Genomic DNA, 18,185 nt, shown 5'->3' on the forward strand with positions numbered 1-18,185 from the left:
ACATGATTTTAATAATATGTATTTTAAATTTGAAAAGTATTAATACTCTTTTACCAGTCAAAAATTAATACCGCTACTGTGTCGAACAACTTTTTTGGATTTTAGGACGGGAAGGGTCTGAAGTTGAAATATTGTTGATTTTATAAATACTTGCAATACATAATAACTGTGGTAAATATCATTTAAATTGGAGGTGTAAAATCCAACTGCTATTAGCTTTAACGTGGATATTCCAGATATCTAAATATAAAATTAGTTTGATATTGAATAGTGTAATGGAAATTTGTATTTATAGATTCAATTGTACATGAATTTAGAATATGGTTTCACTACGCCAAGTGATAGTTTATATGAAAAAAAATATTAAGAATTTATATAAGTTTTCAATAAAAGTTCCATCGATTATCAAAATGAAAGCAAAACAAAAAAATTGTTGCTATTGTTAGGTTTTTACCTTTTAAATAAACCGTATTCTTTTAATTGCAAATAAAAGCAGTTTTGTAGTTTAAAATTTGTAACACTCTTTATTTATTTAAATTTACACAACAATTTAAATAGTTACTCTCTTTTAATATACACACTCTATAATTTACAAGAATGCAGATGAAGTTAACTCTAACACAGTAAAATAATAACAAAATGAAGAAAGTTTAGATTTAGGATTTTTGTCAAATAAAACCAATTTATTAAATGAATGTAATTTAAATTTTAAGGAAATGTTTACTATGCTTCGAACAGGAACAACCAACAACAATGCTTAATAAATTTCTGAAAAAAATGACGATAGTCCGCCATATGTGTTTTCTTCGCATGCTCAGCGATGAATGAACAAAAGTCTTTAAAAGAGCATAACAAATATGTGTAAATTTTTCAAACAATTGTTGTATGGCGTGAACATCACTGCTCTACCACAGTGTTGCCACTTCATGTGTAATTACACATATTGTGTGTAATTTTAACTTGAATGTGTAGCCCATGTGTAATTGAGTGAACGTGTAATTCATGTGTGATTTTAAATTCCAATTACATCCAAAATATATTGTCAATGTATGTCTTTTATCTATATTTTGAATTCTAATTGAATGAATGAATTATGGACTGTTCAGATTTCAAAACCGAATGAAATAAATATGTACATTTATATGAGGGAAAGTAGCTATATCCTCTATTTTAGTTGATAAATAAAAATCCAGTATCTCTAAATGTATTCATATTTATTATATTGTACTCGTTTGTTACTCAGTATAATGGAATTATATGTACTACGATCGCCCGGTGGCCGAAATTCGAAAACAATATATGTTTTATTAATATTGGTAGACAATAACATACTTAAAAGTGTACCACAAAAAAAAACGTGTAGCCTATTTAAATATAAGATGAAGATATGAATCAAGTTTGAACTAAATTAACATTAAGGTTTGCAGAAAAATACGATAAGTAATTTGGAGATTACTATGTTTGGTTTTCCAAGTGGACATTTCGCTGTTTGTGATAGTTTTGTTTGCGTAATATTGGTAATAGAAACAAAATTTTAGTTTATATACATATAAGACTTTTAATTCCAACATGAAAAAAATATAAAACAACAAATACTATTCAATAACTATACATTTTTACAAGTTATTACAAATTGTTATTGGTAAAACGTTAATTTTCAAGATAACCCAAAATCGAAAATTTATATTTTTATAATTTTAAATTGTTTATAGAATAAGGGTAACGGTATTTACAGATAACGGTATACACTATTATATCGGAAACGGTAATTGCAGTTATTTATGGGTAACGTTAGCCAATTTTAAGAGAAAAAAACCAGAACGTAGGAAGCACATAATATAAATTAGGAATAAATTAAAATTCGAAAGCAAACAGTGTGCTATTTTTAAATATTGTTAAATTTTTAATAGAAATGTAACAATTTCCAATGGACATTGATTAATATTTGTTAAAAGCGTATTTGGGATTGACATATTTGACTGATCTCAAGAATTCATTAAATTAGAAAAGTTCACTAAAAAATCCAATATATCCAATTCCTGGATAAATTAAAATCACCTCATGTGAAAATTGTCCATTGACAATAAAGTGATAGTATTTGGTCCAAACATCCCAGAGTCCACTGTGACAAACCTTTTATATTCATGACAATTTTAGATAATTTATTTCTCCTATTGAAATCACGAAAATTTATTTACATGTGTAATTTAGGCATGAGGCATGTGTAGTTTATAATTTTCTTGGTGGCAACACTGCTCTAACAGTGCTTATGTTAAACTGACTGGGTTGGTGCTCTTCCTCTGCCATACTTATAAACAATAACAGCGAGTTATAAACATTGTGTATAAGTAGAAGTTTCTAGCAATGGAAAAGCTGATAAACATATTGAATGTGTCAAGCAGCCGTACAGACCGTTAAATTCGAATTGATAATTCAATATCGTATCACTGTCCCCCACTTAAGCATGTTCGTCCCGAATAGGCACAGATTCACCTCTCCCAAAGGCAGCTAATCTTTCAAGATATACAACCCGTCGTTTAATTTCTTAATCACCTTGTATGGTCCATCCCAATGGGTTTGTAGTTTGGGTGACAATCCTTTTTTCGTTGTGGGTTATACAATACACATTCTGGCCTTCGTCAAATCCTTCAGAATTTGCTGCTCGATCATTTCTGGCTTTCATTTTGTCACTGGTCATTTTAATTCGTCTTCGTACGAATGCATGAAGTTCGTTTAGGTCCTCTTGGTTCCTGGCTGAAGGTTTGATACCAAATTCTAATTCGCCAGACAATTTTCGCTCAGTATACATCGCACATTTCCTTGAATACGGTAGATTCGAAATTTCTAGCCTGATCAGATTGAAACACCATAGCGGTACACCCAGTTGTGCACAAAATACGCTTACAACCGTTTTAGCTTCCTGATTGGGTAGGGCATATACCTATGGCCACTTGCTAAAATAATCCATCACTCGCGGTAAAGGCTGTATTCTCCTTGACTTTGTGCGAAATTTCTACTTGCCAGTAACCACTTTGCAAGTCCAATGTGGAGATGCATTTTGTTCCAGATAGTGTGTCCAGGGTGTTGTCAATTCTTGGTATCGGGTAGCTGTATTTCTTGGTAACATCGTTCAGCATTCATAATCGACGCAAAATCTAGTGCTGCCGTCTTTCTTCTTAACTAAAACATCAGGCGAGTTCCAAGGACTTGAAGATGGTTCGACTATACCGTTCCGCTCCAAGAACTATTGCTGTGTTTCCTTTCAATTGTTCTATACGTTTATCTTGTCAAACTGGAACAGGAACTTGAAAATCAAAGGCCCTTTGTTCTTCTAGAGGTTTCTATAAATTTCCTGAAGTTTCCGAAATTTCCCGAAGTTTCTCGTTTGTGGCTTTAGAAATTTCTTCAATTTCAGCTAACAATTTCTCATTGTTGATTTTAGAAGTTTCTTGAACTTCTTTATATTCGAATTCGTAGGTTCCGATGGCAATACTTCGTCGCTTGAATTCATCTATCAGCCTCTTTTGCAATTCTGCTTTATTACCTGCGGTTGGTAGCTCCAACTCTCTCTTAAGTTCAAACTTCATGACTACTACTGACACAATTTGTAACGTTTTTACCTATTAAAAACGGAGATTTATATCCTTTAAATAAACAGTATTCTTTTAATTGCAAATAAAAGCGTGTAGCAGGCTTGGGCGATGCCAATTACATTTTCCATTAAATTACTTTAGGTGTAATTGCAATTGATAATTTCAAATTACAATTACATGTAATTGTAATTGAAGAATTATGATTACAATTACTGGTAATTGTAATTGCGATTTTTCAATTACAATTACATGTAATTGTAATTTGAAAAATTCAATTACAATTAACAGTAATTGTAATTGAAAAATGGCAATTACAATTACCAGTAATTGTAATTGATAGAAAAAGCATATGTAATTTATTAAAAAGTAATTTAATTACTTTAAATTTAATTACATTTAAAAAAATTAAACCGGTTTACCGTTTTTTTCATCTTTGTAAACTCGACCGGTTTCAGGTTTCTTTAACGGTTTTAATGAAATATGTTTTTTTAAAGCTCATTTAAACATATTTTTAAAAACTTTGATACTATTTTTAAAAATATTATTTCGTCAAAGATATAAAATAATTACATAAAGAATTTAAAAATGTAAAATTTTCGAGGATTTATTACTCAATTCTTAAGGACCATATAAGGACCATTTACGAACACATTAAGCTGCATAAATATCTAAAAATATTAATATTGAACAAAAATTCCATACCTATCCGTAATTTATATTTGCAAATCATACTACAGGATTTTGTGAATATAGTCCATATTTGGCTAATCGTAATAAATTTCTTACAAATATAGTTATCAAGTTGAAATTCGAAACAAAAAATTTCAATATATATAAAAATCACTGTACTCAATTTTATGAAGATAAATTATCGTCATAGCCTTCGCATGAGAAACATTTCCGGAAAACTCATTAACCTTCACAAATCTCCAAAATAAATCTTTACTGAACCAAGTAGGTCATAGCCCCACATATGTCCCTTAACCCAAAAATACATTAACGCACATTTATATCGATCAAAAATTTAACAGAAATCAGTTTCAAGTAGACAGAAATCATACTATTTGATTTTGAGACTATGGGTTCATAATTATATATTGCACGTATATAAGGCTCATATCCGGAAAATTCATTAAACGCGAATATATGTATATTAAAATTTCCGTATGCAAAATTTTGAATTATGTCTAAATATATTTGTATACCCTTTTTTATAATCGGATTCTTCACTTGAATTATATATAATTATTTTACATTCAAAATGAAATAACTTCTGCGCAAAATAGTATTTTTAACAATTGTTATATTATTTCATATATTTATTTAATAGTATTTCAATGACATTTTCTCAATCCTCATACATAATAGGATCTTTATACCAATGTAACTTCTATAATTCTCATCATATTTCGGTGGAGGGTATTTCAGACTCGGCACGGCCGAATATAGTACTCTTACTTGTTTTTAAATGTAAATCATAACTTACAAATTTACTTCGTTTTAAAAATAGTTTGTTAATTTTGTTCAATAGTCGTACATCATATTTCAAAAATGGTCAATATGTTAGTTCTGAGAAGTAAATGTTCTAATTTAGAGGGATATAAAATGATATGAAGTTGGAGTTTCGAATTAATACGTCTTGCAATGAGTAGAATTGCTAAAAATCCATATACATATGTACTTCGAAAAAATTTAAAAATTATTGTTTACAAACTATACTTATATAAAGATTTTCAATCTTTGTTGGGAAACTGAAGACTAATTTAATTAATCGAGTATGCATCAGTAGACATGTATGTGTTACTATATAACATACTGGTCTTCGGCATTCTACTGCACACTATAAAAATAAGTAATTGGTAACTTCTGTAATTTTATATTGTTTTAATAATAAATACTTTGAAAGTAATCATTACATAGTTTTAGTCATATTACTATTACTTTTTCTTAATTTTGTAATTGTAATTGGCATTTTTCAATTACAATTACATGTAATTGTAATGTAAAATTTTGCAATTACAATTATTGAAAAATTCAATTACAATTACATGTAATTGTAATTGAAAAATTCAATTACAATTACATATAATTGTAATGTGCTATTGGTCAATTACACATTACAAGTAATTGTAATTGCAAAAATCCAATTACAATTACAAGGTAATGGTAATGTACCAGTAATATATTACACAATGTAATCATTACCGCCCAAGCCTGGCGTGTAGTAGTTTAAAATTTGTAACAACACATTATTTATTTAAATTTACACAGCAATTTAAATAGTCACTCTCTTTTAAAACATACACATTATAATTCCATGAATACACTGGTAATGTAGTTACAATCGTTAAATTAGAATTGATAATGCATTTTCGTAACAATATTTTGTTTTACATTTAAAACAACACTTGGCGTCGAGATTGAAAAACTAATGGTTAATAATGACACTACATACTAAAGTCATGGGTTTTTAGCAGAAATATTACAGATAAATATAAAAATGAACAAATATTACTATTGATTGGATTGTTTTTTACCAGAGACCGAAAATAACGGGTTCACTTTCATTTCAATTTAAAAATAATTTTTTTTGATATATCACTGAGAGAGTGATTTATTCGAGAACATTTTAGGTTTGGGGTTGAGAGAAACAGAAAAGAAACAAACACAAATAATCTGGATGAGTGATATATAATTTTCTCGTAAAGGTCAGCTTGTGACTTTTATTTACGAACATGAAAAATAAATCGCAAAAATGCATTTGATGCCAATAAACGCTTAAATATATAAAATTTATCAAAAGATTAATAACAGTTTAAAAAAAAATCTCATTTCTGTTACTCAGACTTCATTACTTCATACTTATCATATTATTTCCATAATTTGTTAAAAATTACTAACAATAAGTTATTGTATGTAAATACTTAAAAGAGAAAGTAACAGTTATTAAGAACAAGAACAAATGAACTGTTTATTAGAGGGCTGCACAAGCACATTCATTTTGTCATCTTCACTGAATGACCTGCTTCACATCACTCGACAATACTGTAAAATTCCTGCGCTTGTACTTTATATCATACACACATTGAAAAGTGAATGAGTATTGTGCGCAATAAAAATAAAACGAATGTGAGTTTGTTTTGCATACGATCGTATCCCAGTCGGACTTTGAGTTAACTTAAAACTAACTAATGGTCAATCAGAAATGAGTCACAGGTGACTAAAAAACTAGCTCATTTCCCTTGTAAATCACTATTCAGACAAAGTAATTAGGAATGTGCTGAAATTAATAAAAAACGACATTTTTAAACCGTTTGAGTATGTGGTCCACCTCAAATTTCTAGACAAACTGATTAAAAATATAAGTAAAACAAATATATACAGTTTTAACTGTTATGCTCATGAAGAAAAAAAATATAGAACTTATTTTTTCTAATTTGCTTTTTACTCTCTTTAATGCTTGTTTATTTCTGCATCAGCTTTGAGTGAATCAAAAGTTAGCTTAATTATTAAGCTAACTTTAAGCCTTAATACTTATCGAGATGAAGTCAGTTGTTATAATAAAATAGCTCACCTATGCACAATTTTGCAGTTATGTTGCTATTTAATCTCAATACTCTCTTTAATGTTTGTTTATTTCTGTATCAGCTTTGAGGGAGTTAAAAGTTAGTTGAATACTTATCGAGAAGAAGTCAGATGTTTTAAAAAACAAATAGCTCATATCTGCATCAATATTGAGTTACTTCAGAAGTTAGTTGTAAATGAGTTAGCAATAAGTCAACTTGATTTGAGTCAGCTCATAAAAGTCCGACAGGGATGCTACCATGCCCTGCCGCGTATATGTTTTACATTTTCAATGCTATGACCAAAAATTATTCGAATCATTCAAATTGTTTTTGTTTTCATGAATGAATTTTTCTATGTATGCATTTCAATGTGTATGAATGTGTGCGGCCTAAAGTGGGTTTTTTTGCTGTTTTTTGGAAGTGGTACAGTTTTTACGTTCTTTTTTATTTTGTAAAACAATAAAATCTTATTCCTAGAATTTAGAAATTGATATACACACGAACATTTAATAAAGAAAAAAATTCGGTGTGCACTGCTTCATTGTGACCTGAAATCACATACCATTAATTCGTTGTATATTTACTCTTATTGTCAGATACTGTCTCTCATTCTATACTCTGTTGTTTTGTTCTGTCGTTGGTTGTAATTGTTCCTCATTCACACTCATTCCTTTTGTAAATAAATACCCAACGATCTGAAGTAACTGTTGTGCTGGTGAATGTCTTGAGTAGCACATGAATGTGCTTGTGCAGCCCTTTACTGTTTATCTCACACCAAACCATTAAAAACAATAAAAACGAATAAAGGTCATACCAAACCATTTAAATAAAAATCATTTTATAACTGTTATTTTCATTGATTTATTTTTATCACAAAAATATAAATCACAATTTAGGTTTTTTGGTATATGGACGAGTTATTTTCGATCTCTTTTTTTTTACAAAAGGAGAAATATTATACATCATATAAAAAATTGTATCTCACCGATTGTAGTTGCAATAGCTCTTGCACGAACAAGTGAATTTCCACGATGAACCTCTTGGTATGCACATATTTAACGGATGACATGAAAAGTAACAAAGTAGCATCTTTATCTAGTGATCTTGTTGGATTTTTTGTTTTGCTGGAATTTATACTGAAAAAAAAATTGCCATTATTTCATGAACGTTCTGTTATTTATTTGAACTTGATCTAAGGTTTTCTTCATATTTTGAAAATTATGTTTTTAGTAACTCGTTTACATACAAACTATTTTGAATTTTCTTTAGAAATATAAATTTTTAAAGTATATTAACTTTTAAACTATTTAAGTGAAATACTCTCAGAGATGGTACTAAAGTACTATACGATCTAGCAACACTTTCCAAAATGCAGCCAGCTTATGTGCAGTTATACGGAATGTAAAAAGCCATATTCGCATGCGACTCTGACCTAATTTTGACGTCATCATGAAGCCACATTTGCTACATGCCGTGCACTATCACTTTTTGGGACACTCACATGCAGTATACATTTGCATGTGTACCACATGTAGCTTCAATTCCCATGCATACATGTGCCTTTTTCACATGCCGTGTACTACCCAGTTACATGTGAATTTTCGCATTCTAAAGGCCCAACTATAATATGCATACACTAGCTTAAGTCAGCTTAAGCAACTGTACGAATACATATAAAAAGTATGTGACAAACTCAAATGTACTTAAGAAAGTTTCGTCAAATTTTATTTGCATAAGCAAGGTGCGAAGCTGGTCGCACATTCCGTACGGAATCAGCTATTTGTTTATTTTATACAAAGAAAATAAAATGATGTTGCACATAAATGTGCAAATGGGGTTTAATTTTTTTAATGCACTTAAGTACATTATATCCACCTAAAAGTTTCATTGCTTTTTCTTAAGCATTTGACAGACTTTTCGTACGGTTTTGACATTACCTTAAGCTAGCTTATGCATATTATAGTTGGGCCTTAAATATTTTTACATGCGCATGTAGGTGTCACAAAATATGTAAAAAAAGAATTTCTGATACAACATTTGCGGACCGCATGTAGCTATCGACATTTGAGTTTTTTTTTGTTTGTTTTGGTTTGTATTGAATAAATTTGTTTGGCTTCTGTTCACAAGAATAGAAACTGATGAAACTAGACGGATGGCGAAGTATTGTGGATAAGCTAGGAGTTGATGGTGTGGATGTAAATGTGGCAAAAGTGAAATGGCCACTTAAATGGTCAATTTGGCAAAATTAAGGAAAACAAATTTGGACGAGGTTCAAATGTATCGTGTTTTTTCAACCAGTATTTCGTCCAAATACCACGCATCAGCTTCGTGGTTTCGTCTTTGGGATGTTCGCCATCGTCTTCTTCGTCTAAAATATGCATGGCCAAAATAGCAGTTACTTTCTTTTCGACATTTAATCAATACTTAATAATTATTTTTTAAATCAAATGTCACAGACAGAAAATTGTGGTGAAAGACACATACACATGTGGCTTTCTCACATGCTCACGCGTGAAATACGTACATGTGCTACATGTGCCGTGTACTAGTAACATACATGTAGCCATTCACATGTTTACTCATGTGCTACATCTGCAAATATGTCTCTTTGGCTACATGTGTCACATTCGGATTTTGGGACAAAAATACATTTCGTGTACTATCAAATTTTTATCGCATGTAGCCACTACGACTCATTTGAAAAATGTAAAAAAAATGGTGAACATTCTCGTGACGTCAGAGTCACATACACATGTGGCTTTTTACATTCCGTGTACTACAGGCTTAACACTTCAATCTAGTAATTAATTTGCGATGATTTCGACAGAACCAGATGTCAACCTTGACTGCAGCGTGGATTGATTTTCCCAAGTCAACCTAAAGTTGTATACGAGTCGACAACTGAGAAATTTACCTTTGAGGAAAAACCTGACATAACCGATAAAGATACCACTGTCGGCAATTCCGTATTCAACACAGGTGTTTCTACCACCGTTACTACAGAAGAAACCGACGCGGACAATGCATACACCGCATGTCTATTAACCATCGTCTCACACAATTTTTTTTTTTTTTCATATTTTATTTATTGTATCTTCACTTAATTGTGAAGATACAATAAATAAATTGACTTAAAAAAAGTTAAAAAGTTACGACAAATAACCATACCGAACCAAATGCTACTGTACCGCCGCACAGTGGGGGATCTGAAAAAAAAGTGGAAATGAATCTGTAACTTCTAAACGAATAGCCCGATTTTAATAAAATTTCCCATGGCTATAGAGGAGGTGTCGATAAGTTTAAGTTTTGAATTTGGGCTTAAACAACCAAGGGGGGGGGCCGAGCCACAATGCCCCAAAGTGGGACACCTCGGGTATATCAAAAATTATGCCAATTTTTGTTTGCGATCCGATTTGAAAGATTTTTATATATATAGAATGTACTAGACGAGATCTAGTAGATCTTATAGTTTACGAGTTATTCGTATTTGAAAAGTAAAATTTTATTTTTTTTGCCTACCTTGGTCTGCCATTTTGCTAATAACGGATCCAATTCTTTCCCGATTTTCTTGAAGTATCTTTTTTTGAATTAACAACAAATTTAAAATATCTACTGAGTCAAAAGTTATGTGCATTCAAACTTAAAAAAAAATAAAAAAGTCGTTTTTTCGCCATTTTTTTTTTTCGAAAAAAGTACCTACATTAATTTTAAATTATACACAAAATGAGAAAAAAATAAATAATGTGTTTATATTTTTCTGAAAGATAACATTTCGGGAAATATTATAAAAGCAAAATAATATCAAAATTCGTATTATTGCGTGGTCCAGAGCCTTCCGAAGTAGACCTATTTTTTATGTAAATTTCAACTTTAGACAACATATTCTAAAATCGCATAGCTGCTATCAAAAAATTAAGACCAGTTTTGTATGTCCCAATCTGTTCTTCAATATCATGCAAAGGGATTTCATAGCCCCGAGCTTGGTACCTTCAATAGATCCAAAAATCAATTGTGGAATTGTGGGATTCTCAATAACAAATCTAAATCCAAATTTTCACTTTTGCATTCCGACAAAAAATGTCTACATAATTGTAAAATTTAATTAAAAAATATTCATAAACCAAAAAGTTATAGCAGTTTAAAAATTTAAATTTTCAAAAAAATAAAAATAAAAATTTATCTTTTTTTTTGCAAAAACTCTTCTATGAAGTTTTTAATTTTCAATATATTTAAACATTTTTGAAAAGAAGATGCAATTTCCAAAATATTGATGTATAATATGTCTACCTTATTTTGTCCACGTGTCACAGTAATGAACGAATGATTAACATGTCTAGTGAAATTTCATCACCAAGTTATTTTCTTCCATAACAACTTCAATGTTAGGTACTTATATAATACATAAGTACAAACATTAAGCGATTGCAACTCTTTTTTAACAATGAATCCCAGGTATAATATGAAATACCTGGGATATCCCCAAAACATATTTCATACATAATACTATTTTTTTACTACAGGTAATATAACAGGTAAATTTCCAAATATACCTTCACCTATATAAACGTTGACTACAGGTAACCTATTATATGAAACTCATGAAGGATAATTAATATATAATCATACTCAATCCACAATTGACATTAGTTATAATTAGCTAAAGATGACGATCACATTAAAAAAAAAAACTTTGTCCTCCATTTTACTTAAACATAAAACTGATCAATTTCAAGATAAAGTCAACCTCATATTGAAATTTATCGAAAGTACGCATAATAATAAAGTGGATAAAACGGAATTATGTAAAATCGAAAAGTTTGTTAAATCCTTTGACATAAAATGGAAAACCGCAAAATTTTCTGCTATGAAATTTGAATCCAAATATTGTGATTGGTTGGATGAAAATATAGAATTTTATGTGTCCACGTCCCGTAAGGAATACATGGAATTGTGCCCAAAATCCAAGAAAAAGCGGTTATCGGATTCACTATCAACCCTGTCTACTGAGGAAGTTTCGGATACATTTAAGGCTATGTTAAAGCAAGAAAAACAGCCTTTGGAAGCTGTTAAAATCGCTGATATTCTTCCGAATGCATCGCCTAGACGATTAAAACGAATTGTTAAGAGCATACCTACACCATCATCTAATACTGTTTTTACCGAAGAAGAGGCTATTGCGCTTATGTTGCAGCTGGGACTAAGCCGTGATAATTATATAACTTTAAGAAAGGCATTGTTGGGAAAAGGAGTTGAAGTGTTACCATCATATGGCTCAATTCAGGAAAAGAAAAAGAGTATTATACCATCACCTATTGAAGTTACTGATCGGAAAGCTAGAATTGGACTCTCCACTCTACTCGAAAATTAAGCATTAAGGATTGCTTGCGACTTTTCTACAGAACAGCTAAACAAAATAAATACTTATGATCTGCAACTAATCTGTAAGTGGGGATGTGATGGCTTATCATCACTTTCGGAATATAAGCAAACTACATCGAGTCAAACATCATCAGAGTATAAAAGCGTATTTATGTCATCATTGGTTCCATTAAGAATTCGGAAGTATGCTGCCAGTGATTCTCCATCAACTAGTTTTGAGGATATATGGATTAATTCAACTCCTGGATCGAAAGCCTTTTGTAGGCCAATATGTTTCGAATATACAAAAGAAACAAAGATTACGACACAAGATTTGATCAACTTAATTGAATCTGAAATTAAAGATCATCGTTAGTTTCATATTAAAAGAAACGTTGAAGGAATATTGAGCTATTTGGATTGTAACCGGTACCAATTCTTTAATTTCAGATTCAATTAAGTTGATCAAATCTTGTGTCGTAATATTTGTTTCTTTTGTATATTCGAAACATATTGGCCTACAAAAGGCTTTTGATCCAGGAGTTGAATTAATCCATATATCCTCAAAACTAGTTGATGGAGAATCACTGGCAGCATACTTCCGAATTCTTAATGGAACCAATGAAAAGTCAGCAACGCCATAACAGGAACATCATCTACTTGGAACTGTTCCATATGTGGTGAAAAAAATCGGAATTTTCGAATATATCCAAGGAAAGAACAATTAACGAGGAAGTGCTCAAATTCGGAATATCTCCTCTACATGCCCGTATAAGATTTCTTGAACATTTTCAACATCTGGCATATGATTTAAAATATAGAAGCATTCCTGAAAATATCAATAAATCAGTAAATAAAAATGAAGAACTGATGGAAATGAGAGCCACGGAGAAAAGAAGAATTCAAGAAGAATTCAAAAAGCAGATTGGATTAAACATTGATAAACCACTCGTAGGATATGGAAGCACAAATTATGGAAACACAGCTAGACGATTTTTCAAAGATTTTGAAACAACCTCAGATATAACGGGAATTAATATGGAATTACTGAAAAAAGTCAATATTATTTTAATGGCAATAAATAGTAAGCACAAAGTGAATGCAACAAAATTTGGCGAGTATCCCTAGGCAAGAAATGAAACCAACAGTACATAAAGTATTATGTCATGGAAAAATCATAATTGAACATAATATTTTGCCCTTAGGAGAACTTACAGAAGAACCCCAAAAATCGAGAAATAGGGACTTCAAGTATGTTCAGCAGTTCAGCTCCAGAAAGTGTTCTCGACAATCTCAAAATGAAGACATTTTGAATAATCTAATTTTATCATCAGATCCAGTCTTATCATCTATGAGGAAACGTTGGATTTGCTACAGAAGTTTGACGTTTGAAAATAGTCATGACTTTAAAGATTTGTGTTAAGTCACTTTTATTTGATTTCAACTTAAATTTGTTACCAATATATTAATATTAGTTTTATGAGCATCCCCAATGTTTTCAATTTTGTCAATTTTGTTTTTGATATTGTTTATTTATTTCTGCAACGCAAAATATACATATGTATGTACGCACATTTATATGTGTAACAATAAACAATTGTACAAACATATGTATATAAACGTTTTACAGTCCGATGTTCAAATCTTTGTATGTTTTACATATTTTTGTTGCTCTTGTTTGTTAAAGTTGGAATTTAACCGCTATCCCTTTGTATAAAAAAATATTAGTTTCAAAAAATAAAGAAGTTGAAGAGCTACAAGAAAAGAATAAAGTTGGTGTTTTTACTTACGGAAGATTTTATATTAAAAAAAGGTACAGTGATACTGAACAGTGTAATTGCAGAAGATCACTTATTAAGAATAATTAAATAAACGTAACCCAGTAAGCTCAATTCGAACCTTTGAGCAACAAATTTGGCCCTAATCACATATTAGGCAAATTGTTCGGATTGTCAAAATAGGCACCTCAAACATTTGGCGACCGTGACAGGACACATACAAGTATAGAGTTCTTCAATTTGTGGCACCTGAATTGTACTTAAAGGTAAAATTATCTGCTATCTAAACTTTGTGAAAGTGAATGCTTTAAAATGCAAGAAGCAACCGGCTCATCACAAAGAGGCATGACTCTAGAGGAGTTAAAAACATTGAGAGCGTCTTCTAAAGGAAGTATTACCCGAATTAGAAAAATTGTTGAAGCCCCTGAAATTTTATCGCACACTGAACTCGAATGTAGATTGGGAATCATTGAGTCATATTATAAGCAGGCGTTATATTGCCAGAATCAAATTGAACGTTTGTCGCCCGAAGAAGCAGGTAGAATTGAAATAGACGAGTTATACATCACTGCAAAAAGTCTCATACTAACGCAGATGGGTAAAGAAAGGCGTCCGAGTATACAAGAACAGTCATTTTTTGTGCCTCAAACCGCATCAACTCGGCTACCAAACCTCAAGCTACCTAAATTTGACGGCAAGTATTTGGAATATAAAAATTTTATAAATACTTTTAATAATTTGGTTCATAACGACCAAACCATATCTACATCGGAAAAGTTCAACCATTTATTTTCCTGCATTAGTGGAGAAGCCCTAGCAACAATCAAAGCATTCCAGGTAACGGACGAAAACTATCCTAAGGCCCTCAATAGGCTCAAGGAAAGATACGACAATGATACATTAATCTTTTTGGAAACCGTTACTACAATGTTTGATATTCCGAAGTCTTCCAAACCAGTTCCGAACCAATTAAGAAACATTGTGGACACTCTTTCAGCTCTGTATAGTTCATTGAAGTCACTTGGCTCATACCAGCAGATATGTGATGCATTCATAATTCATCTGGCTATAACCAAGGTTGACCACCAAACAAAGCAGAAATGGGATGAATTCATCGATTACACAAAATTACCGTCTTGGTCAGAGTGCTGCTCAATGTTGGACAGACGTTGTCAACAATTGGATGCACAGTGTAGAAGTGCTACAAAGGAACAACAAGCTTCCAACTCAAAGAATCATTCTCATAATGATTCGAATACAAAACAACATTCTTTCACCACAAAAAATATGGCCCAATCGCCTGTATGCAATCATTGCTCAAAACAGGGCCATTATATTACGACATGTCAACGTTTTATAGTTTTGGCTGTTGATCAACGCATTGACCATGCTAAAAAACAAAATTTATGTCTTAATTGCTTGTCAAAGGGGCATATCTACTCTCAATGTCCTTCACGCTATTCTTGTCGGTTTTGCAAACAACGTCATCATTCGCTTTTGCATAAGCAACCTGATGAAGAAGTTCCCTCAACAAGTTCTGCAGTCGCTCATGGGACCTTTCAACAAAATGCGAAGCCTAGAGAGAGCAAAGTAATTTTGGCAACTGCATTGGTATTAGTTAGTGACTCTGAAGGAAAGTACCATTGGGCAAGAGCGCTTTTGGATTCATGTTCTCAAGTCAATTTTATAAGTGAGTACCTTTCTAATGCATTAAATTTAAAGAAATCTAATAACACTGTCGATGTTGTGGGAATTGGTTCACGTGGTGTAAAAGTGCCAGATAAAACTCAGACCACCATAAGATCGCGATTAAATAATTTTGAACTGTCACTTGAATTTTTAATCTCTCGTTCCATAACTGGCTACCACCCTGATGAGAATATGTCAATACATGACTTTAAGTTGCCCTCTAACATAGAGCTAGCAGATCCAGAGTTTTATCGTCGAAAAGGTATAGACTTGCTCCTAGGTGCGGAGTTATTTTTCTCAATTCTGTCTGTGGGTCAAATTCGCCCAGAACAACACTTGCCAACATTGCAAAAAACACTGTTGGGATGGATCGTTTCGGGGAAGTATACTAGTAAAGCAGTTCATTTGTCTTCAATGTCATCGTATGCTATTCTGGAGGTTGAGAAAGATGAAATAAACAATAATATCGAAAGGTTATGGAAATTAGAAACTGTCGACGGCAGACGTCAATGCTTGACACCAGAGCAACAACAGTGTGAGCAACATTTTCTAAAACATGTTATGGTTCAAAGTGATGGCAGAATTATGGTGAAATTGCCACTAAAGTATAATCCGACATGTCTTGGTGATTCTAAAGATATAGCTGAACGACGATTTTGGTCCATAGAGAGAAAATTAAATAACAACCCCGAATTAAAGGAGCAGTATAAACAATTTCTTAAGGAGTATGAGGAGATGGGCCACATGACTCAAATAAACTCACCCGTTGCTCAACCACACTATTTTATACCGCACCACTGCGTTTTAAAACCAGAAAGTGTCTCAACAAAACTTCGGGTAGTTTTTGATGCGTCGTGCAGATCATCATCACAGCTTTCAATCAACGAGATCATGATGGTAGGCCCAACTATACAAAACACTTTACTAATAACTTTACTGCGTTTCAGATGTCATCAATATGGGTTAACTGCTGACATTGTCAAAATGTACAGGCAGGTTTTAATACATCCGGAGGATAGAAATTTACAACTCATCTTGTGGCGCGATGACCATTCCAAGCCTTTGAACGTGCACGTTCTCAATACCGTAACTTATGGCACTGCATCGGCTCCTTATCTTGCCATTCGAAGTTTACATTATGCGGCAGAACGTTACCCTGAGGGTCATGAAGTTGGCAAGGCAGTCATTACTAACGATTTCTATGTAGACGATATGATAACTGGCGCAAATGACCTAGCCACATTACAGATTATTAAAGGTGAGGTAACAGATATTTTGAATCATTCAAAGTTTACACTCTCGAAATGGCACAGTAATTGCCCAGAACTTAATTTGGTTAATCAAGGCAATAAGGAGGTGCGCATTGACAATGACGTCACTACTACTTTGGGCATCTCTTGGTACCCCTCAGATGATACATTCCGATTTGAATTTCGTCCTTATAAGTCGTTCTCAAAAAATACTAAACGTTCTATTTTGTCTGTAACATCAACTTTATTTGATCCTATGGGTCTTATTAGCCCACTTATTATAAAGGCGAAAATTCTACTGCAAAAACTATGGCTCATCAAATGTGACTGGGATGAATCTGTTCCTCAAGATGTTGACATGGCTTGGAATAATATTCTAGCTGATTTTCATAATTTGCCAAAACTGAAAATTGGTCGTTTTGTTCGAATGCCGAATTCAACAACAATTGAGATCCATGGATTCACCGATGCATCTATTAAGGCTTATGGCTGCTGTATTTATTTCGTTTGTAAGGACTCACACGACAATGTTTCAGTAAATCTGTTGGCATCCAAATCTCGCGTGGCTCCGATTAAAACTAGTACATTACCAAGATTGGAGCTATGTGGAGCCCATTTACTTGCTAAATTTTTAATTTTAAATATACTATATCAAAGGTCTACTTCTGGTGCGACTCACAAGTCACCCTACATTGGATAAGAAGTCATTCGTCGTTACTTTCAACCTTTGTCGGAAATCGTGTAGCTGAAATACAAGATCTTTGTGCTGACATTTCTTGGCGTTATGTTCCTACAGATCAAAATCCGGCAGATTTAGTATCCAGAGGCTGCACTGTATCTGAATTATGTGACTCGAATTGGCTCCATGGTCCAACATTTCTACGTAAACCTAATTCTGATTGGCCTGTTCATCAAAACATGAATCTAAGCGAAGAAATAATGTTATTGGAA

At 32.1% G+C, this 18,185-nt stretch overlaps 1 protein-coding gene across 2 annotated transcripts in view; it reads right to left on the bottom strand.

The window, feature by feature from the left end:
* Positions 1 to 18,185, bottom strand: part of Vps13D (vacuolar protein sorting 13D) — an 862,750-nt gene that overhangs the window by 446,676 nt on the left and 397,889 nt on the right. For both annotated transcript variants that reach the window (XM_065502881.1, XM_065502880.1), the window contains exon 12: positions 8,145 to 8,295. In XM_065502881.1, coding sequence (XP_065358953.1) covers positions 8,145 to 8,295 — 151 coding nt within the window. The remainder of the gene's footprint in view (positions 1 to 8,144; positions 8,296 to 18,185) is intronic.

Source organism: Calliphora vicina, chromosome 3 (genome assembly GCF_958450345.1).
Source record: "Calliphora vicina chromosome 3, idCalVici1.1, whole genome shotgun sequence".
Classification (NCBI taxonomy): Eukaryota; Metazoa; Arthropoda; class Insecta; order Diptera; family Calliphoridae; genus Calliphora; species Calliphora vicina.